Genomic DNA, 22,939 nt, shown 5'->3' with positions numbered 1-22,939 from the left:
AATTAAGGGCACTGACTTACTTCCTTTACTACTTTCTTCACTCCTTGCTTTGAGTAATGTACCCAAGGAAAGAGAGCATATCCTTAGCCATTTTAATAGGGTGTTGATTTTATTTCTTACATTAAGCAAAATTTGAGACATTAGAGACTTGCAAGAGTTGAAAATTCTTTAACATCAGAATCGAACCATTTTTTAACCTGGATTATTTTGTTCTGAGATGTATTTAAAATTTACTTGTGGGATAGGAATATTATTCTATTCATATATAAATTACTTAACTCATTTCTTTGTAACTATTTCTAGCCATATCTTTTCTAGGTGTATATTATTAATTTTTTATATAAAAATGTCATATAATGCCTGATCTAGACATCAAGACTGATTTTGAAATGATTAAATATCATAAGTTGTATCATCCATTCTTGTGATTTGTGATTGCTTCAATGATATAATTTTTTCCCCATGTTTCCGAAGTTCTGAGTTCTTACAAGTCCCTATTCTTTCTTTGACTTAGAATATAAAATTTGTTGTAATATATCCTCAACCCTCCAACTCTTTGCTGATGTAGTGGTTATTACAGATCTTCATTAAAGTCTTTATAACATTTTAATTATTGGCGTATAGTTATATTTCTGTAACTGGACTCCATTCTTTTGAGGAATTACTGCATTTATAATTAGCACTTATTAAATTAATTTTTATTCAATGTCTATGGTTAGTAGTTCTTAAACAATGGGTTTCTTTGTAAGTCCTTTTTCCACTGGTAATGTATGACATTGGTATTCTGTAGCCTTTCTTCTAACTGATTTGTCACCTTTTGCATTATTTTCTAACAGGTATAAATCTGAACTTGAAAGAAGTCAACAAGCTACGCAGTCTGCAGATGTCTCCCTGAATCTGTGCAATACACCACAAAAGCTTTTTGCAACTCCACTAACACCAAGTCATTATTACAGTGGTAAAGATTATTTTTCTTGGTATTAACAGATTTTTTAATTTGAGATTTTAATTCTGTAAAAAATTAATTCAACTGTGAATTCAGTTTTTAATTTCGGTGTTTAAAAAAATTCATTGGCACGTCTGTGGAATTATGTTGAGCCACAGGGGTAAGTGCTCACCTTTTTCACTTTATCTTTGTGTGGTGTGTTTTAAAACAGATTGTTTCAGAACATTCCTGTGTCTCCAAGTATGTTGATACTTGATCAATATTTTGATCTGTTGCCCTAACCAAATGTTCCTTCTACTTGGTGCTCTATGATACTCTACTTCTAGACTATCACAGTGATTATTGATCTGTGAATTCCTTCATGAAATCAATGACTGAAATAAAATAGTATTTGTTGTCTATGTTTAGGTTCCAAGTATGAAGATCTAAAAGAAAAATATAATAAAGAAGTTGAAGAACGAAAAAGATTAGAGGCAGAGGTTAAAGCCTTGCAATCTAAAGTAAGTTAATGATGGGCCCTTTAGTGTAGAATATGCATTCATAGAAATCCTTGATTATAGGATAGAACAAGATTAGAGAAGAATCTGTTTTATGTAGAGCTGATTATTTTTTTTTTCTTATACTGGAAACAATTCCTGGCTCATTGGTAGTGTTAATTCTTAATTTTAAAACTAGGTAGGAGTGAGTAAAATAGAGAGGTTAATTTGTCCTTAAATTCTAGGAGAACCATAGCCATATAATTATTCCCTTATTAAGATCTAGGGATAAGAAGTTTGTTTGGAGAGAGCAGGACCCAAGAGTTATTCCTGATACTGGCTGGCTTTGGCACCTGGAGGCGGCTGCTTCCTATATGGTCCTCTGATGAAATGTGATTGCTACTAGGGACATGTTATTTGTGACATGTTCATTTCGGAGAAGAATGTTATCAACTCAATTTTCTCAATTTTTAAAAAAAATAAGCTGCTGAGAAGGGGTTTGCACTTCATTTTGATATGCATAAACAAACAGAAAATGGCAAAGAAGTTTATTCAATGTCAATAAAATTAAAAAATAATGCAGGTTTCTAAAACCCCTACATGTAGTTCAGGGACTGACTTTGAAAATACCTGATGCCTGTTGATTTTACCTTCACCAGTTCTGTTCACATGGTGTCATTTTCTTAAAAAAATCTAAGTTTGGTACTTATAATACATTTCCTAGTTATGAACTTTTTTTTTTTGGTACCAGGAATTGAACTCAGGGGCCCTTGACCACTGAGGCACATCCCTAGCCCTATTTTGTATTGTATTTAAAGAAAGGGTCTCACTGAGTTGCTTAGTGCCTTGCTTTTTGCTGAGGCAAGCCACTGGGATTACAGGTGTGTGCCAACACACCTGGCTCCTAGTTAGGAACTTAATGTAATAAACATAGAAACTTACTAAGGTGGCATACTTCAGCAAACAGTTTAAGGGTGCATTTATAAGCAGGCCCCTTTAACTTTTGAGAATCAAAATCAACCTATATCATAGAATTTTTTTTTTTTTTTTTTTTTTTTTGGTGTCAGGGATTGAACTCTGGGGTGCTTAACACTGAGTCACAACTCCAGCCCTGTGTTATATTTTATTAGAGACAAGGTGTCACTGAGTTTCTTAGGACCTTACTGAGTTGCTTAGGGCCTTGCTAAGTTGTTGAAGCTGGGTTTGAACTCTTGATCCTCCTGCCTTAGCCTCCTGAGTTGCTGGGATTACAGGAGTGTGCCACTGCACCTGGCTATTTTTTAGAATTTTAACAAGTATTTACCTTCTCATGCCTTTAACCCTTGTTTTGAGTTCACCAAAGGCATTGCTCCTCAAGATGAATGAAAAGTAATAATTTTCTCATTTGTCCTAGAAATGTCATGTGCTTTGTCATCCAGTTCAGTCATTGGTACCTGTTCTGCCCCTGACATTGTTTCTCCCATAGTTACTTTATGTGGAATGTGAATCTTTATCAACACTAAACCTCTTCCTATGGCAAAAATCAAGTTCTTGGTATAAAAAGTTTAACGTAGCATCTAGAGCCAAGTCTTGATATTTGTGAGAAAGAGCAATTTAGAACTGTAGATAATTCACAAATGTGTGTTTTCTGTAATACAAAACATCCTAAATAGCATTTTTGGGAGAAGTGATATGGTTGAAAGGGTTCTGCAGGCTAATATTTAATTTTGATTCTGAAGTTGTAGAAAGGTGACCAACGATAGGCAAAGGAAAGCCAATTTTGGTATTTAAAATGTCAGCAAATACTCACATGTTGAGTGGAGTTCATAAGCAATGCAGAAAAAAGTCCTTTTGAAAAAGGTCAGGCCTTAGATGATACGGCTTGCCCCTTCAATGACAAGAAGATTGACATTTAGAATATTCTATCACTGCAAATTGGGACTTAATGGTTTCTTTGACTTGACGGTATGCAATGCAAGTGTCAACAGCTTGTAATTTTAGCTTTATATTCTACCTGAAAATATTCTACCTGAAAAGAAATAGTCTTGTGGGGCTGGGGTTGGGGCTCAGAGGTAGAACACACGCCTAGCATGCATGAGGCACTGAATGCAATCCTCAGTACCACATTAAAAAAAAAAAAAGAAATAGTCTTGAATATTGCAATTTCCAATGGTCTCTAAAGAGTTTCTGTTTTTACAGAAAGCTAGCCAGGCTGTTCCCCAAACCCTCATGAGTCATCGGGAGATTGCTCGACATCAGACATCATCATCTGTGTTCTCGTGGCAACAGGAGAAGACACCAAATAGACTTTCCTCTAATTCTCAGAAAACTCCAAATAGGAGAGATTTCTTTGCATCTCACATTTTTGGGGAAGAAGAGGTGACTCCAAGCAGATCAACTTTTCAAACAGGAAAAAGAGATGTTAGTAGCAGTGGTTGTGATAATTCTAGCAATTCTCATCTTTTGGATCAATGTAAAGCTCAAAATCAAGGTAACTTCTATAGCTAAATTAAGTTTAAATTAAAATTTTCTGAGATAACTTCAGAGGCATTTCCAGATATTTTTATTCCTGGTTCGTGCTTATGTGTTTTAGACATATCAGTGGTCAACATCCCTGACTGATGATGTGAAATACTGTCTTTTCAATAGTAAAAAAGACATCACAGATTTGAAAAGTACTTTTATTTGTATTGAAAGCTGGTGCCCTGAGCCTTTAAAAGTAGGCTGAGAGGCTTAGATTTATCTTTCCTGAAGTGGAGCAAATAGGTTGGTAACAGTTTGCACTCTCCACACTTCTTATCTGGCTCCTGTTGTGGCCCATGGAAAAAGCCTATGTTCTGACCAGCTTTGGCCAGAGGCAGGGTGTGTATCAGCAGAGCAGCTTTTCCCTGCACTGCCAGGCTGTCCATATGGGAGCAAACCTGTAACCCTGGCTGCTGTGTCACGAAGCAGCTGACAGCCAAGCGTACCAGGTGGTGTTGGGAATCTACTCTGGAGAATATGGTAATTTACAGTACTGTGATATATTGGAAATCATTCTCAGTGTTCACTGGTGAGAGCTGTCATGCTGCCAGTGCCATTGGAAACACTATTGTGTGCATGTAGGAAAAAAATGGAAAAAAGAATCAGTGTTAAATTTGGTAGTATGAGAGCTTCACGCCATCTTGATTTTTACTGAAGATAAAGCCACCAGAGACTGTACAAGGGTGAATTTTTACTGCTTAGCATTAATTTGGGGCACAGAACAAATATTTTTTGCCAGTGTATAATACCAAGTGGTAACTTTTATTTTTTGATACCAGGAATTGAACCCAGGAGTGCTTTACCACTGAATCACATCCCTAGCCCTTTTTTATTTTTATTTTTTAATTTTGAGACAGGGTCTTGCTAAGTTGCTTGAGGCCTTGCTAAGTTGCTGAGGCTGGTTTTAAACTTGACTATCCTCCTACCTTAGCTTTCCTCATCACTGGGATCACAGGCATGTGTCATCATGCCCAGCCAAGTGATAATTTTAGATTTTAGGTGTTTGTTGTATATATATTTTTTTTTTTTGCAGCTCTGTAAGATGCTGTTTGTATTTTAGAAAAGCATTTTCTCCCCATATTTCTCTGTGAAAACATAAGAAAACCTATTTCTCTGCTTTCTATAGAATATTTAAATACAAATGAGTTGGGTGTGGTGGTACACATCTTTAATCCCAGCTACTGGGGAGGTTGAGGCAGGAGGATCTCAAGTTCAATGCCAGTCTAGGAAATATGGTGAGACCATGCCTCAAGTAAATAAGAAGGGCTGGGGATGTATGTAGCTCACTGGTAGTGTACCATTGGGTCTAATCACTAACACTACAAAAAGAAAAGAAAAGGAGAAAAAAAAAAAAGACAATAGACATTAACCACTGAAATTAAATACAGTTAGTTTCTGTGTGTAATAAAAATTATTTATATTTATCTCACCAAAGATGTTAGAGTAAAGTAAAATACCTAATAAATTCTGAACATTTTGTAAAAATATATATGAATTGGAGTTTGTTTTCATTTGTGGTTTAAGAGCTAAGAAGCAAGGTTAATGAATTGGAACTACGTCTACAAGGACAAGAAAAAGAAATGAAAGGCCAAGTGAATAAATTTCTAGAGGTGCAACTCCAACTGGAGAAAACAAAAATGGAATTAACTGAAAAGGAGAAAGTTTTGAATAGAAATAAGGATGAACTGGTGAGAACAACAGCACAGTATGACCAGGCAGCAACCAAGGTACTTGACTTTCCATGAATTACTAAAAAGTTGCCATCTTTTCATAAAGTTCTTTGGAAAGAGTGTTTTATACTTAAGTTTATAACATAAATGCTTGTAATGATTTTTGTTAGCGTGTTCTAGGCAGTGTTGATGGAGTTAAACTAGAATTATAGGTCTAGAATCAATCATGGCTGGACTTTTTCCAGTTGAGTAACTTTGGGCAAGTCACTGGTTTCTTTTATAAAGTCTCTGGGGGTTGTGAAAAATGCTCCTGGCATAGTGTATGGCACGTAGCATAGGCACTTAAACAAATAGAGGTTTTAAACAGTTTTGGAAGATGTGCTGGAATTTAATTGATCTATTCGTGGGATCCAGTAAATATACTCTTTGTCATAGAATCTTTTTTTTTTTTTTTTTTTTAATATTTTTTAGTTGTGGATGAACACAATAACTGTATTTTGTTTATTTATTTATTTTAATTTGTTATATGTGACAGTAGAATACATTACAATTCGTATTACACATAGAGAGCAAAATTTTTCATATCTCTGGTTGTACACAAAGTAGTGTCACACTTGTTTATTTATTTTTTATATGGTGCTGAGGATCAAACCCAGTGCCTCACATGTGTGAGGCAAGTGCTCTACCACTGAGCCACAACCCCAGTCCCTTGCCATTGAATCTTAAGACTAGCCTTCCTATTTCTTTGATAATTTATTTTTGCTTTGGCCTGTATCTACCTTACCAGTTGTCTCCTTTTTCTATTACTCATTTGTTTATTCACTCATTTATTTATTTAGTGCCTACAATATATTAGGCACTGTTCTAGACCTGGGGATACAGTGGTAATAGACAAATATCCTTGCCTTATGGAGCTTCATCGTAATGGAGGGAGGCAGAAAATAACAAAAACAAATAAGTAAACATAGATAGTGTAGTATGTGGTAACAAGTATTATGGAGGAAAATGAATTACATCTTAAGACTAACAATAATGATTTGAATTCTCCTGAACCTAATCTTCCTCTGGACCCATTGTTTGCTTTTATCTTCCTGTCTGCTTGGAGTTTCCTGCTGTCTTGGACTAACTTTTTATTTTTTTGGGTACCGGGGATTGAACTCAGGTTACTCAGCCACTGAGCCACATCCCCAGCCTTATTTTGTATTTTATTTAGAGACAGGGTCTCACTGAATTGCTTAGGGCCTTGCTGTTGCTGAGGCTGTCTTTGAACTCAGGATTTTACTATCTCAGGCTCCCAAGCTACTGGGATTACAGGCATGCACCACAGCACCCAGCCTGGTCTAACTCTGGATTTTTAATGTGTTTCTTATTCTTGTGAGCTCCTTTCCTCATAAGATATTTTCTCTGGCATCCCCTTTTTGCTTTCTTTGGATAGGTCTGTCCATCCTTCCTTCCTTTCTTCCTTTAATTAAATAATTATTTTTTTTTTTTTGTTTTGAGATAATTATAGATTGTTGCAGTTGTATAAAATAATAAATTGTTAAGGTGTTGGATTACACTGAATTCTACATATTTGAATGAGTCTTACATTTTGGGAATAAACCCCACTTGGTTTTATTTATAGTTGGTTTTGTTATATAATTCTTTTTATATATTTCTGAATTTTATTTGCTAAAAACTAGTTAAGATTTTTGTGCATACTTTCATGAGGGATATTAGTTTGTTCTTTTTTTTCTACCATCTTGGTCTGACATTTGTATCAAGGTAATTCTAGTTTTATAAAATGAATAAGAAAGTCTTCCCTCTTCTTCAATTTCTGAAAGATTGAATACAATTGGTATATTTTCTTCTTTATGCATTTGAGAGAATTCTCTAGTGAATTTTTTTGGGCCTGGAGATTTCTTTTGGGGAGCTTTAGAATGATAAATTCCATTTCTTTAGCAATTATAAAACTATTAAAGTTACCTATTTCATACTGGGAGAATTGGAATAGTTTGTGTATTTCTCTAAGTTGTCAAATTTATGTATTCTTGTCTTTTGACTTTTAATATGCCTACATTGTTAATTTGAAGTGAGTTTCATGTAGAATGTATATAGTTGAGTGATATTTTTTAATGCACTCTTCCACTGTGTTCCCCCTCACCCCACATTTTTTATTGGTCCATTATAGTTATTCATACTGATGGGATTTGTTGTTACATGTTCCTACATGCCGTGATACACAATATAACAATGTAAGTTGGCCAGTATCATTCCTGAGTACTCCTCCTGCTCCCCATCCCTTGGTCCCTTTCCTCTTCGCATCTCTTTGATTTTCATGAGATCTGCCCTTACCTTTGTTTTCCTCTTCCTTTCTAGCTTCCACATATGACAGAAAACATAAGACCCTTAACTTTCTGAGTTTAACTTCTATAATGATTGTACTGGATGTTTTATTATATACACATACTTTATCACATTCTATTGATGACTTTGTTTTACCAGTTCTAATAAATTATAAAACATTTATCTTTCTTTTCATGCTTTTATATCCTTCCCTATTTATAAAATAATCTTCTTAGTTTCTATGGGTATATTTGGTACTATATTGACTTATAATTTTGGTATCAATTGTTGAACTTATTTTAAAAAGCTCAAGAACAGAAGGAGGCCTGGGTTTGTAGCTCAGTGGTAGAGCACTTGCCTAGCATGTGTTTGGCACTGGGTTCGATTATCAGTACCACATATAAATAAGTAAAATAAAGGTCCTTTGACAACTAAAAAATATATATATATATATTTGTTACATATGTTCATATTGTTGTTTAACTTGTTCTTTCTTTCTAGATGCCTCCCAGGGATCCTTCTTTCATCCTTTCTTCTCAGTTTAGAGAACTTCCTGTACTCATTCTTTTAAAGTAGGTCTGTTGGCCACACATTCTTTCAATTTTCCTTCACTTGAGGATATATTGTTTTCATCTTCATTCCTAAAGGGTATTTCTGCTACATTGAGATTTTGGGTTGTCAGTAGTAGGGTGTTTTTTCTGGGGTCCCGAGCTCCCTCATCAGTCTGCCACTGTCTCTCCACTCTTTCTTATGTCCATCTTACTGTCCAGAGTTTTTATTTTGTTCTTATTGGGATTAATAGGGAAAAGTGTGTTTATTCCATCTTTCTGGAAGTAGAAGCCGTTTTTCCACATTCTCCTCGTGCAGTGCTTTATGCAGGGACCTCTTAAGGAGCATTGACTAGATGTGTGAAAGAGCAGTGGAGCCTTAGTGGGACGTGGCCTCTCCGGATCTGTGCACTTATTCTGTTGACACAGAATGTGTAATAGGAATTTGGTCTTTCAAGATAGAAGGAGTTGGATTTGAGCTCTGGCCCTGCTACATTCTAATTGTGTTGCTTTTGGAACTGTTTAATTAACTTCTGAACAGTCAACTAATCAATAAAGTGATGTTAATGATGATAGCTGGGCCGAAGGTCAGTGTAAAGATTGAGATAATTTTTTGTAAAGGCTTTAGTACCTGGTACATGGTGAACATGTAATGACATTAGTTGTTATTATTATCAGAGCTTATTGTTGAGTTCTTATTCAATTAAGATAATTGAATTCCTGCTTGGCCAGGACTTCTTGTATGTAAGAATTACCATTATTCTTTTACATTTTATCTTGTTAGTTTTGTTGAGACAAAAATCACCAAATCCTTGCTCTAACATATCTGATGAAATTTTTTTCTTAACAGATCTTGAGTTAAATTTGTTTGAGTAGACCAGTGCTGAGAACATAAATCTGGCTTTCTTTCTATTAGTGTTCCTTCCAGGTTCCAAACACTCATTTGTTTAATGCTTTCTGGATTCCTTTTTTCTCCCAGCTAGCTACAAATTCACCTTAACTGAAAATCCAGTTTGTGAAATGTTTTACTGAAGTTGTTTTTCCTGGCCTAGACATTACAACTACTTATTAAATAGAGCTAATGTAATACTGGTTTTTTTTTGGGTACTGGGGATTGAACTCAGGGGCACTAGATCACCGAGCCATATCCCCATTTAGAGACGGGTCTCAATGAGTTGCTTAGTGCCTCAGCTTGCTTACCATAGCTGAGGCTGACTTTGAACTCTCAATCCTCCTGTCTCAGCCTCATGAGCTGCTAGGATTACAGGTGTGTGCGACCACGCCTGGATTCTAATACTGGCCTGGATTCTAATACTGTATTCTTAAGTGAATGTTAGCTATTTTATAATATATTTTTTCCCCCAAGTATTTGTAGACTTTGTGAGGTACAAGGCTTAAATTCATGAGAAAAGAGTGTTGGGGCTGGCTGCAGACTTGGAGTTCAGTACTCATATATATTTTTAAATTTATTTATTCTAATTTGTTATACATGACAGCAGAATGCATTTCAATTTATAGTATACATATAGAGCACACACTTTCATGTCTCTGGTTGTGCAAAAAAGTAGTCATGCCATTTGTGTCTTCGTACATGTACTTAGGGTAATGAGGTCCATCTCATTCTACCATCTTTCCTACCCTCAATCCCCCCTCTCTATCCCTCCTCCCCTTTGCCCTATCTAAAGTTCCTCCATTTCTCCTATGCTCCCCTCCCACCCCCATTATAGATCAGCACCCACATATCAGAGAAAACATTTGGTCTTTGTTTTTTTAGGATTGGCTTACTTCACTTAGGATGATATTCTCCAATTCTATCCATTTACCTGCAAATGCCATGATTTTATTTTCTTTTAATGCTGAGTAATATCCCATTGTGTATATATACCACAGTTTCTTTATTTATTTATCTATTGAAGGGCATCTAGGTTGGTTCCACAATTTAGCTATTGTGAATTGTGCTGCTATAAACATTGATGTGGCTGTGTCAATGTGTGCCTTTTCCCCCACATCCTCGTCAACACTTATTGTTGTTTGTATTCTGGAGTGAGATGAAATCTTAGAGTGGTTTTTATTTGTATTTCTCTAATTGCTAGAGATGTTGAACATTTTTTCATATCTTTGTTGATTAATTGTATATCATCTTCTGAGAGGTGTTTGTTCAGTTCCTTGGCCCATTTATTGATCGGGTTATTTGGTTTTTTTTTGGTGTTAAGATTTTTGAGTTTTTTATATATCCTATAGATTAGTGCTCTATCTGATGTGCTTGTAGTAAAAATTTGCTCCAAATATAGGTTCTCTCCTCACCTCACTGATTGTTTCTTTTGCTGAGAAGAAGCTTTTTAGTTTGAATCCATCCCATTCATTGATTCTTGGGAATTTTTAAAAATATATGCAGAAATCTTAAAGAAGTGTACAGGGTCACATGTTACATACTTTCAAAGGACTTGAGCTCTGGACACTTATTTTAGAACACCATGGAGCATTTATGACACCTACTGATTAGCTATTTTTACATGGATTGTGCATTATTGATACTAAAATGCCATTTAGAAAGGTTTATATAAAATATAAATACCTTGTAAAGGGTCTTTTTAAACCTACAATGTCTTAATAGGAAAGGATTGTTGATTCTGAGATAGGATTAGTGGATACTGTTGCAGTTTGAGGGAATGCCAGTAGAGGGCATCAAGGGTTCATTAGTAGTACATGTAGGTTTTGTATATGTTTTTTTTTTTTTTTTCTTTTTCCCCTGAGAATTGTCAATCATCCAAATTTTAGGCCATCATCTGGGCAGTGGTTTGTGTCTGAGTTATTTACTGTTATATCTTCAGTGCCTACAACAGTTCGTAAACTAAAGTAGTCTGTTAATAAATATTTGTTGAATTCATACCTATTATTGTTGTAATCTCTTTAATTCTCTTTCTTGGGCATTTGAAAACTCAAGGATGATATAAAAATAATGACAAAAGTGTCATAATGTTCCATGTAGTGGACTGGTTCGAACCAGTGTTTCAAAATTTTGCTGTTTAAATTTGATATTTTTAAAGTTCTGAAATTTCTAAAATCATTTAGTCATTATTGACCAACTCTACACTTTTCATCTCTGGTTACTTAATAATTGGTGTCTGACTGGTCTTCCAGCAAAGTGTTATATAGTGTTTTCTTTTTCTCTGAATTCCCAGTTATATTTCTAATATTTCTAATAGCTATAAATTAGACTATGAAGAGTCTTAGAGAAAAAAATCATAGAGAGATTTGCCAATTTCGGACACATTTCTTTTGGAGTGAAGAGTTCCTTTCCACCCAGACAAAGTTTTCTTATTATCCCCTGGGTCCTTAGAGTGGTTTTAGAGGGCAGTTTAAGGATTTGAGCATAAGGGGATGATATAGAGGAATGGATTTCACCACTTAAAGAATTACGACTCTTTTGTTCCAATCTGTTTTAGAAGAGCATTCTAAATTTTCATGTAGTTCACATTTTCAAATTTACTTTATGGATAACTAGGTATTAGGAAGGCAGTAGAATGTTCTTTGTGTTGCTTATAGCAGCTTGATTAAAAACAAGTTGTGGGGCTGGGGTTATGGCTCAGAGGTAGAGTGCTTACCTAGCATGTATGAGGCACTAGTTTTGACTCTCATCACCACATAAAGTAAAATAAAGACATTGTGTCCACCTATAACTAAAAAAAAAAAAAAAAAAAAAAAAAAAAAAAAAAAAAATAAACAAACAAAAAACCTAGTTGTGATATTCTTGAGCCCCATGAACCCTCAGAAATGTAAAGTGGCATAGTGGGAGCCACATTGTGGAAAGAAGGATTTTAATATTTAAAATTTCCTGCAAGATCCATTATGCTTGAAAGAGACTATCAGAGAAAGGTAATGGGCACCCTCTAATTACTGGGTCAACACCACTACCTTTTAACCTCTCCTTCCCAGCAGCAGTATGTTAGATGAATCATTAGACATCCTGTCTCAGTTTTCATAGCATGGACTATGAAGTTATTTATTTAAATGGGTTAATTCTTACACACTTACTAATATTTCCCAAATGTAGATTTTATATGTGCTGAGATAAAGTGGTTTTTGTATTTGGCTGATAGGTTCAAACCCAACTTTTTATGAACTAAAAAGATCAAAACAATGGTAAACTTAAAACAGATTTTTGGGCTAAGATTTTTTTCTAAAAAACAAAATATTTGCTTCTTTCCTTGAATAACTTTTCTTTGGTGTCAAACATTTTTATCTGTTAGTGTACTGCATTGGAACAAAAGTTGAAAAAATTGACTGAGGATTTGAGTTGTCAGCGACAAAATGCAGAAAGTGCCAGGTGTTCTCTGGAACAGAAAATCAAGGAGAAAGAAAAGGAGCTTCAAGAGGTAAGGCAAATGGGTTCACGAAGAGTGTGTCTGAAAGGCTCTTGTGGAGTCTGTGTTCTTGAGAAGTTTGATTACTTGGAAAGAGAAGCAGTTAGTCATAATTTGGGAAATCATTAGAGGGAAATGCTTTGTGGACAACAGGTCACCTATTTCTCTCATGTTTCTGGTTTTGATTGGAGAGAGAGGATTAGTAGTCCAGAGTTTTCTTTTTTATTCATGTTTTCCGAGGTGCTTGCGATACTGACTAGGAACAAGTTCTGTTGCTTCTTTCAAACACTTTATTTGCAGTGAAGGGGATTACATAAGGTTCTCCAGTCTGTTAAGCCTGTGGGATGGCAAATGAACTAGGAAGGTAGTTAATTTACGGGGAGAGAAGTCGGAAGAGTTAGGGCAGAAGGTGGGCTGCTGCCAGTTTGGTCTTTTCAGGTGATTTAGCTTGAGAATCTAGTCTTTTAGTAAGAGTGACTGGGAATGTTAGCTGGTATCCTATGGTTATCAGAGTTAATTATGTCCTTTATTTTCTATCTGTTAAAATTTAAGAACATTATAAGTTGTATAACTTTGGTTTTTTTTTTTTTTTTTTGTTTTGTTTTTTTTTAGAGAATTTTTTAATATTTATTTTTTAGTTATCAGCGGACACAACATCTTTGTTTGTATGTGGTGCTGGGGATTGAACCCGGGCCGCATGCATGCCAGGCGAGCGCGCTACCACTTCAGCCACATCCCCAGCCTGATGACTTTGGTTTTTGATTATTTAACCCGTCTGGAGTGTTTGATTGCTTGGCTGAGTTGTGATCTTTGCAGTTCAGCTCTTCTCACCTGCCTGATTCACCCAAATAGAGATGGTTAATTTAAAATGAGGGATGAGGTGGGAGTCTGCTGGGCTGGTTACCACATGGTCAACTTTTAGACTCCTTTGCCTTCCTTTCAGAGACCTGGATTTGATTGTGGGGTCCACTGCTTAGGCTGATTGAACTTGTCAGTCAGTGGATGGTTGGTTTGGCTCCCTGTTGTCTTGTGCTCTTTCCATGTAGCATTAACTGACGGGATGTTTGTGCCTCATCTTGGAATCTCTCTTGTCAATCATTGTCAGTTTGATGCATGTATCCTTTGCTTTTCAGGAACTTTCCCGTCAGCATCGTTCTTTCCAAACCCTGGACCAAGAGTGCACTCAGATGAAAGCCAGGCTTACCCAAGAGTTACAGCAAGCCAAGAATACTCTCAATATCCTACAGGCTGAACTGGATAAAGTAGGACACGGACTTATTTCTCTCTCCCTCTTTTCCTTATGCATTTTACTTCTTTGCCACAGTTGACATAAGATGTTTTTATTTTGGGGAGAAGGGGTAACTGGGGATTGAACCCAGGGAACTCAACAACTGAGCCATTTCCCCATCCCTATTTTGTATTTTATTTAGAGACAGAGTCTCACTGAGTTGCTTAGCACCTTGCTTTTGCTGAGGCTGGCTTTGAACTTGTGATCCTCCTGCCTCAGCCTCCTGAGCCACTGGGATTACAGGTGTGCACCATTGCGTCTGGCAACATAAAATATTTTTAAAACCAGTATCTGAAAACATAAAAGTTGTACATATTAATGGGGTACTATGCATGTTTGATACATGTGTACATTGCATATTGTTTAAATCAAAGTAGACATCCTTATCTCATTTATCATTTCTATATGATGAAAACTTGCAAAATCCTTTTAATTTTTTGAAATGTATAGTGCATTATTGTCATCATAGTTACCCTACTGTGCAATAGCGCATCAGTACTTCTTTGATCTTCTGTCACTTAGCACGCACTGATCAACTTCTCCCCGTTCTCCTTTCCCTTCCTCTGCTCTTCCCAGCCTCTGGTAACCACAGCTTTACTCTCAATTTGTGAGAACAACTGTGTCATATTCCATGTGTGAGTGAAGATTCTTTTAAAGCAAAAATGTTGTATCTTCACTTTCTTTACTCATCAAAGTGGAGAGTGAACAGATCCTTTCTGATGTCCATTTTCTCATCCAGAGAAAGCAGGATGTAGAGTTAGGATTTCAGATCTGAAGGTCAGTAGAGGTTTCTGAGATTCTGCTTGTTCTGGATCATGTGAACAGATGGGAACTGTCCCAAGTAATTTATGCTCTCTGATAGTTAATGTACTGGAGAGTAAAATCAATTGTCTTATTTGAAACTCACTCCAAATGTGATCTCACCTAGGTTTATAACTTTGTGTCCCTGGTTTGGAGGTCTCCTCTGAACTTTAGATTTGTAGTATGTGCTTGATGTTCCACCTGGCAGTTGATAGGCATCTCGTGCTTAATGTGTTCATAACAGAACTCAGCTAGTTTTTTTTTTTTTTTAAACCTGTTTCTTCCTTAGTCTTCCCCATCCTAATAAAGAGCCATTCCTTTCTCCACATTGCTCAGGCATATTAGAAATTGAAATCCATGTCATCTTCAATTCTTTTTCTTTCACACCTGAACCATTTCTGTTAAAACTGCTGACTTGATTCTTATTTGTGCGCTCTCTCTCTCTCTCTCTCTCTCTCTCTCTCTCACACACACACACACACACACACACACACACACTTGTGTGCATATCTGTGTATGTGGATTTATGTATATATTTGTACGTGAATGATATAATAGTGTATTTAAACTTTTGGTGTAAAAGATACAAAAGCTGCCTAGAATGAGTGTGAAACTCAATAAATTATTATATGAAATGATCTCTTATAAAGGTTACCTATGTCAGAAGCTAGTCTTATCAGCCACCCTACAAAACTTACATGTGTCTCTATCTCCCTTTTAAGCATAAATCTGACTTTTTATGCCTATCTTTATACTGTATCTTGAATATGACTGCTTTCTGTTCCATCTGGTGCTGTAGCCTGGCCTAGGTCATCATCCATCTCTGCAGATTCCATATCTGTGGACTTAAATATCAAAAATATAAAATATTTTTTTTGGTGGCACTGGTGTTTGAACCCAGTACACTTTACCACTGAATTATATCCCCAATCCTTTTTACTTTTAATTTCAAAAAAATTTGGAAACAGGTGCTCCCTAAGTTGTTGAGATTGGCCTTGAACTTGTGATCCTTCTTCTTCAAGCTGCCCAAGTAGCTGAGATTATAGATGTGTCACCATACCCGGCTCAAAAATATTCTTAGAAAACAAAATTCCAGAACACTTCAAACAGCAAAACATGAATTTGCTGTGCATCAAGTGCTATCCTGAATCCACACAAATGAGGTGGTGTGTAGATATGTCCTGCTGTAGTCTCTACCACATCACAAGTCCTGTTTCTGCAGCACTCATTATTTGAGGGTTGCTTGCCTTGCATATGTTTCATATACTGTGTAGTTAATCCTGTGATGTACTGAACCATACATACTTTTATCCTTGTTATTCCTTGAATAATATAGTTTAACACCTATTTACGTACCATTTAGTTTGTATTAGGCACTATAAGCAATTGAAAGATGATTTAAAGTGTATGGGAGTATGTGCATAGGCAAATACTACCATATTCTATGTGAGGGACCTACTGCTTCTGAGATTTTGGTACCCTTGCTAAACACCAAAGGACAATGAGTATGGTATTCCAGTCCTTTTCTTATCTTTACTTTTTTCCTGTTTTCTCTGAGTTCTCCAAACTTTACCTCTTTTTTCTATATATTGCTCACCAAATGATGTCAGAGGCTCTCATATGGTGTTTTAATTTAGCATTTAGTTGTGACATATATTTGGTTTCCACCAGAATAGTTAGCATCAATTCTTACAATCCTTGAAGTTTTTTTTTTAATGAGAATAATGGATATTTTTTAATTATAAAAATTACATATTATAATGATTATAATGGTAAAGTAGACAAATAGTATTCTTCCAGAATTTTTCTATGTATATTCTGCTTTTTTTTTTTTTTTTTTTTAGTTATAGGTAGACACAATATCTTTATTTTTATTTGGGGCTAGATTGAACTCAGTGTCTCACGTATGCGAGGTGAGCACTCTCCCTCTGCCACAATCCTAGCCTCCAATTCTACTTCTTGAAAATACAAATAAAGGCATAGGGCATGATTTGTGCTCCATCTTATTTTTTCAATTAATATGTCTTGGTCATATTTCATATCAGGACTTGTGGATCTATCTGAATTGTAACATTAGTTATATGGAACTTGAGCAAATAGCTGTATCATTACTTACTTTGCCAATTGATTTTTTTTTTAACTTTATTCTAATTAGTTGTACATGACAGTAGAATGCATTTTGATGCATCATACATTTTTCTGGTTTTACATGATGTAGAAATCACACTGGCAGTGTAATCATATGTACTCCCTTCTGCCTAATGCAAAGTACCTTGAACTTATTTTATTTATTGTGGGGGTATTTGGGATTGAACTCAGGGTTACTCTATCACTGAACCACATCCCCATCCCTATTTTGTATTTTATTTAGAGACAGGGTCTTACTGAGTTGTTTAGTGACTTGCTTTTGCTGAGGCTGGCTTTGAACTCACCATTCTCCTGCCTCCACTTCCAGGGCTGCGGGAATAACAGGTGTGAGCCACTGCGCCTGGCTTGAAATTTTTTTAATTTAAGAATGAAATTGTGGTATAAAGGTGTATTAAGAATTGTAATGCAAATAATAATAATAATAATAACAATAATAATAATAATAATAGAGCTCATGTAAAAAAAAAGAGCTAGGGAGGAAAATTACCTCTAGATAGGGAATAGGGGTGAGAGGGAAAGGGAGGGAGAAGGGGAATAGCTAGGATGGTGTAAGGAGACGGTCATCATTAAATAAAATACATGTGAATTTGGTGTCAACATACCTTATATACAAACAGAGATATGATAAATGGTGGTATAAAGGTGTATTAAGAATTGTATGTAAAAAAAAAGAACTCATGCATAATTTGGCATGAACATATTTTATATACAGAGTTACGAAAAATTGTGCTGTGAATGGATAATTATGAATGTAATGCACTCCACTATTGTCATGTATGTAAGAAATAAAAAAAAAGAATGAATGATTATTTACAAATAAAAAACATAAAAATAATGCTTTTTCTTTTTCCTCCCCATTGTAGGTCACATCTGTAAAGCAACAATTAGAAAAGAATTTGGAAGAGTTTAAGCAGAGGGTCAGCAAAATGGATCAGGCTATCCAGGCGAGTCAGATCAAGGAGGATGAACTGAGGAGAAGCAGCGAGGTAAGTAGGGGCAGAGCTGAGTATTTCTCAACTGCTGTGCAGGATGAGGTACGAGGATTAGAAGAATTTCTGTTCATTTGTCAGTAGTTTATCACAAGTGTATATATTCTTCCTTATTTGCCAGAAGTAAATATTACAACTGTTCTGTTATATAACTATGACATAGAATATGTGTTTTTTACTTTGCATTACTTGCATGCATCTAGCATTTATAAGAAAATATGATTTGTATTGAGAACATAGACTCAGTTGTTTTTTAGAATCATTCCACCTGGGAGGTAGAAGAAAGAAAAGAAAGGAGTGGATTTTCTGAATGGAAAGAAACAGAACTGTTGACGTAAGCTATTGATTAAATCCCTTTACTAAGGGTTGGCTTTTGAGTTAGGTAATATTAAAAACCTGTAGAAAGTCATATATTTAAATAAAGAAGAAAAGTAATGACAGACAGTGTATAGATTTAAAATTCTTATAAAAAATCGAGAAGCTGAGGTGTAGTGCAGTGGCCGAGCCCTTGCCTAAAATATGTGAGGTCTTGGGTTTGATACACAGTACCATCAAAAAAAAAAAAAAAAAATCATTAACAATTGTATTTTATTACTCTATCTTCAAAACTAAACACCAATCTTGGTGTTCAGCATGTGCAAACACTGGTAAACATTGTTTTTGGAGATTCCTGTTTATCCTACAGAATGGTGGATAAGGGTCTCTAGGTGGTGGTGTGGATGCCAGGAGTACCCCAGTGTTTCTGCTGATAAGATTTTGTTCATGCATACATGGTTTCTTTCTGAATTTATTTAGTGTCCTAGACTTTATTTAAAGGGCTTAATTAAGAACCATTTAGGAACAGGCAATAGACTGAAACAATTTGAATAGAATCAGTATTGTAACTTCAGAATCAGTATTGTAACTTCAGAAGGAGGAGCAGCAAAAGTTCAGTGGAGGTTTCTTTCCCCTGAGACATAATAGGAAAGAATATTTTCCTGCTTATTTAAATGTTCTGTGATCAGTTTTAAAGAAAAAAATTCTCTATAAAGCATAGTTCCTTATACAGGTGATGAAAATCGAAGTGTACTTTCCTCCAGGGCTTTGCAGAGTGTGTCACAGTTGTGAAATCAGAACATCTGTCATGATGAAGAAGTGGTTGTTTCAGCAGGTAGCTATGAAGGGGGAGCACTGCTGGAAAGGTGGGCCTCCCTCCTGCAACCCAAGTAGAAGGAACTTCACATCCAGTGATAGTTTTTCAAATGGAAGTGTTTGTTGCAACAAAACAAATGTTTGCCTTTTGGCCAGTGGGGAGCAACCAACAGATGCTTCTGCTAACATTTCCACAGGCAGACTGGCATCACTCTTCCCTCTGTGAGCTTCTCTTTCAGCCAGAAACTCTTCTGCGACTCCCCTGGCTTCCTGGAGGAAACATTTTGTAAAAGCAATCATCTGGTCAAGAGAGTCCAAACACTTTTCAAGTGGCATGCTAGGCTGAGTCATAGTACTGGGCTGGATGTCATCACGCAGGTGTTTCTGAAGACTTGTGCATCTTTGCAGGGTCTGGCTGTCATTTGTAGAGCTATCTCCAATGAACTCCACCTATCCTCAGTTACATGCATATCGTGTTTCACTTATGTTTCACTGATTTCTGTCACATAAGGGTAGTCAGTCATGTGTGGAAAGTACCTAGCACAGGGCCTGGGAATGAATTTAGTGTTCTTCTTAATTAATGTATATGATCACATGTGTCTTTCAAAAATAACATCATGAATTGACAGGGGTCAGCTGGCACTTGTCCTTTGAATTGGGAATGGGATCAGATAAATGACTTATCAGTAAGATTGATGGTATGATGCTGGTTGCAGTAGTGCACACCTGTAGTCCAAGACTGATGCAGGAGGATTGTATGTTGGAGGCCAGTCTGGGCAATTTAAGGAGCCCCTGTCTCAAATAAAAAAGACTGGGGATATAGTTCAGTTGTAGAGCATCCATGGGCTTAATCCTTGGTACTGCAATGAAAGAAAAAAAAGAAGTGGTGGTAGGACTCGGGGTATAAATGGTGGTGTCTTTGGACGGAGCGAGATCTGAATTTGCATTGCTTTTCTGCCACTTACCTTCTCTGTAACATTGAGTTGATGACTTAGCCTTTCTGAGGGACAAATAATACCTTTCCCTTTTCAAGGCTATATTCATGATTAAATTAAATATTGTACATAAAATCCTTGGCTCCATGCCCAGCACGAAAATGCTCAGTAAATTATTGTAACCCACCTGCTCATTGCTTTGGTCTTCACATCTATTAGGACCATTTTGATGTTAACATTGTTTGCTGTCACCTATAGGCACAGAAGGTCATGACCAGGGGACAGTGCATTTGAGATTTTTCATATTTAAAAATTTGCCTGTTCTATTATACTACCACTCTGGGTGTCTTTCCATATCTAATTATAAGTAAGTACAAACAAGTTTAGCATGCTTATAGGTTTTGGATGCTGAAACAATGTGACAGTTGTACTGAAATTTTCCTTGTTCGTATTTAGTAAACTAATATGCTGCTCACAATGAGAAATTATCAGTGCTGGAAACGTGATTTAATGGCCCAACCAAGGGTAAAGTTAACATTTAGTATCAAAGTGAGTGGAGGGTTTAGATGGGCTGCTTATCTGGAATCCAGTGCCAGCCCCCATTGCATTGGGGTTTGGCAATAAAATCCCATCATTTGACAGGCAAGATGAGGGAACACTTGCTTGGGGACCTTTCCAAACATAGGGATCTGTATTATACTAGATACTCTAAGGAGCTCAGTCTGGCAGGCAAGAATGATGAGGTGGAAGGGGAAAAGCGCATCTTCTGCTTTCATCTCATAGTTACATAGAGACTTCACCCTGGCAGGGGACATATTAAGCTATATTCAGGGATGGGATCATGAAACACCGCACACTAGCTGAAATTTATTTTGTCTGGCCCTAGGAAGTGATGCTTCCCTTGCTGCTCCTAAACCAAAGTTGATCTGGGTGGAATTGCTTGCTAAGCTCTAATGCTGGCTCCTGCTTATAGGGATTTTTGTCATGTTTTTCCTGAGCAGTGCCCAATTTTGCAAATCATGTGAGGATGCACAAGGTGCCTAGGAGAATATATCCTTGTATGCTTAGCTCATTGTTGGTAATGAGCTACCCAATCAAGTCTTAAGTGGCTGTAGCCTCGCAGAAAACTAATTGCTGATGGATGGCAGCCTGCACATCCATTTTCAGATGTTCGTTTTCTAAATTCTGGCCTTTTAAAATTCTTGGGTTGGTCATAGCTGTGGCATTATAAGCCTGCTGGGTCCCAGGGTTGGCTGAACATTTTTTCATTAGAAACAAATATTTACGAAGCTAGTGCCAGAATAGAGAAAGACACTCTAAATCTTTCCATTGAGCTTACTATTCACTTAAATGTCTCCAGTTATGGACAGAGAAGAATGGAGATCAACAGACACATACTATAAATTACCCCCTGCCTTGCTGGTCCCTTCCCTCCCTTTTCTCCTTTTTCTTACCTTCCTTCCTGTTGGGATGTCTTTTCAGCTTTGTCAGTCTCCCAAAGATTAGATGTGATTTGATTTGATCAATTTTTTAGGGTAAGAATATTTTCTAGGCTGTAAAATAAAAGTGGTAAGTTAACCCAGGTAGTTATGTTCTAGTTAGTCTTAATGTTGACCTTATTTGCCATTGATCATGATCTTGCAAATTAAACTTTGGAAAGAAAAAAATAATAATAACACTCCATTACACTTGTCAGAGCTCTTCCATCTGTGATCTCATTCACTGGGAGATTTTACTGAGCCTGAAAAACAAACAAGGGATTACATTTTCTGTGGTTTAATGATGCTAACTTAAATCAATAACATTGTTTCACCTTCATGATCTTTCTTTGCAAAATTTAACACTGACTGGTATGAGTTAGCCTCTGTCTAGAGTTCACTGGACAATCAGCCCTTTAGTTCTGATTGATATCTTAATTTGACAGTGTCAGTTTTGCCATGGAAGAAAGGCAGGATAAGGATGTGGGAGACAGGAGTATAATATCGACAACAGGTTCTGTCTCATTTTAATGATGAAATGAATGTATATACATGAACAGAGCAGCTGCCAGCAAGTTTTCAAGTACTTTCTACTAGCCAGATTCTCCCTCTTCTTGAATTTGGCTTTGCTGCATCAGTACCCATCTGCTGGTAGTAACCAGACTGATAATTGAAGGCAGTCTTCCAACACAGCTTTGCCAGGGCCATCTGTTTTCAAACGGTGCTGTAGGATTTTGGAGGATGGGTCTTAATTGTTTCTTTAAGATTCAGAAATTTCCCCCTGCTTCTCAGAAAGGTATTTTTGAAAGACAATGTTTTAAAGCATTAGCCTTTTTCCTCACTCAAAAGATGCGAGGCACTTGGTTCTGTCAGTTTATAATGATATCTGCTAATTTTATGTGGTCCAGAGTGTGGTACATAATATAGGTTGAGATACTTATGAGCATAAAAAAACTATGATAAGTTTCAAGTAGATATAGAGTATTCATAATGTTTATTATATGAGTCCTATGTGGTTAAGGAGTAATCATGCTTTCATTTGGCATGTAAATATTGCTTAGTTTTTAAGATCAGAGGTCTTCTGAGATAATGGGTTGGAACTGTATATGTATGCATCTCTGCTACCTTATTGCACACAGATGCATGGGTACTTATTTACTCAAACACCCAATGAATCTGTTTCATTGTGAGAGCTCAAATTCTCCTATATGGAATTAATTATTCGTCTACTCCCCAACCTTTGTTTTTCACCCACACTCAATGTCTCTTTGGTATTTGGCACGTTCTGGTGGGTATTCAGTGATTATTATTATTATTTATATTTGTTCTTCTCATAAT

At 36.2% G+C, this 22,939-nt stretch overlaps 1 protein-coding gene across 1 annotated transcript in view; it reads left to right on the top strand.

Moving 5' to 3' along the window:
• Window positions 1-22,939, top strand: part of Cenpf (centromere protein F) — a 48,948-nt gene that overhangs the window by 5,311 nt on the left and 20,698 nt on the right. Inside the window, exons 3-9 of the mRNA XM_076831750.1 lie at window positions 837-943; window positions 1,355-1,446; window positions 3,601-3,892; window positions 5,449-5,651; window positions 12,718-12,843; window positions 13,965-14,093; window positions 17,932-18,054. Of these exons, the coding sequence (XP_076687865.1) occupies window positions 837-943; window positions 1,355-1,446; window positions 3,601-3,892; window positions 5,449-5,651; window positions 12,718-12,843; window positions 13,965-14,093; window positions 17,932-18,054 (1,072 nt within the window). The remainder of the gene's footprint in view (window positions 1-836; window positions 944-1,354; window positions 1,447-3,600; window positions 3,893-5,448; window positions 5,652-12,717; window positions 12,844-13,964; window positions 14,094-17,931; window positions 18,055-22,939) is intronic.

The sequence above is a fragment of the Callospermophilus lateralis genome, chromosome 13 (genome assembly GCF_048772815.1).
Source record: "Callospermophilus lateralis isolate mCalLat2 chromosome 13, mCalLat2.hap1, whole genome shotgun sequence".
Classification (NCBI taxonomy): Eukaryota; Metazoa; Chordata; class Mammalia; order Rodentia; family Sciuridae; genus Callospermophilus; species Callospermophilus lateralis.
The sequence above is the reverse complement of the archived record's forward strand: the minus strand, read 5'-3'. Positions and strand labels throughout refer to the sequence as shown.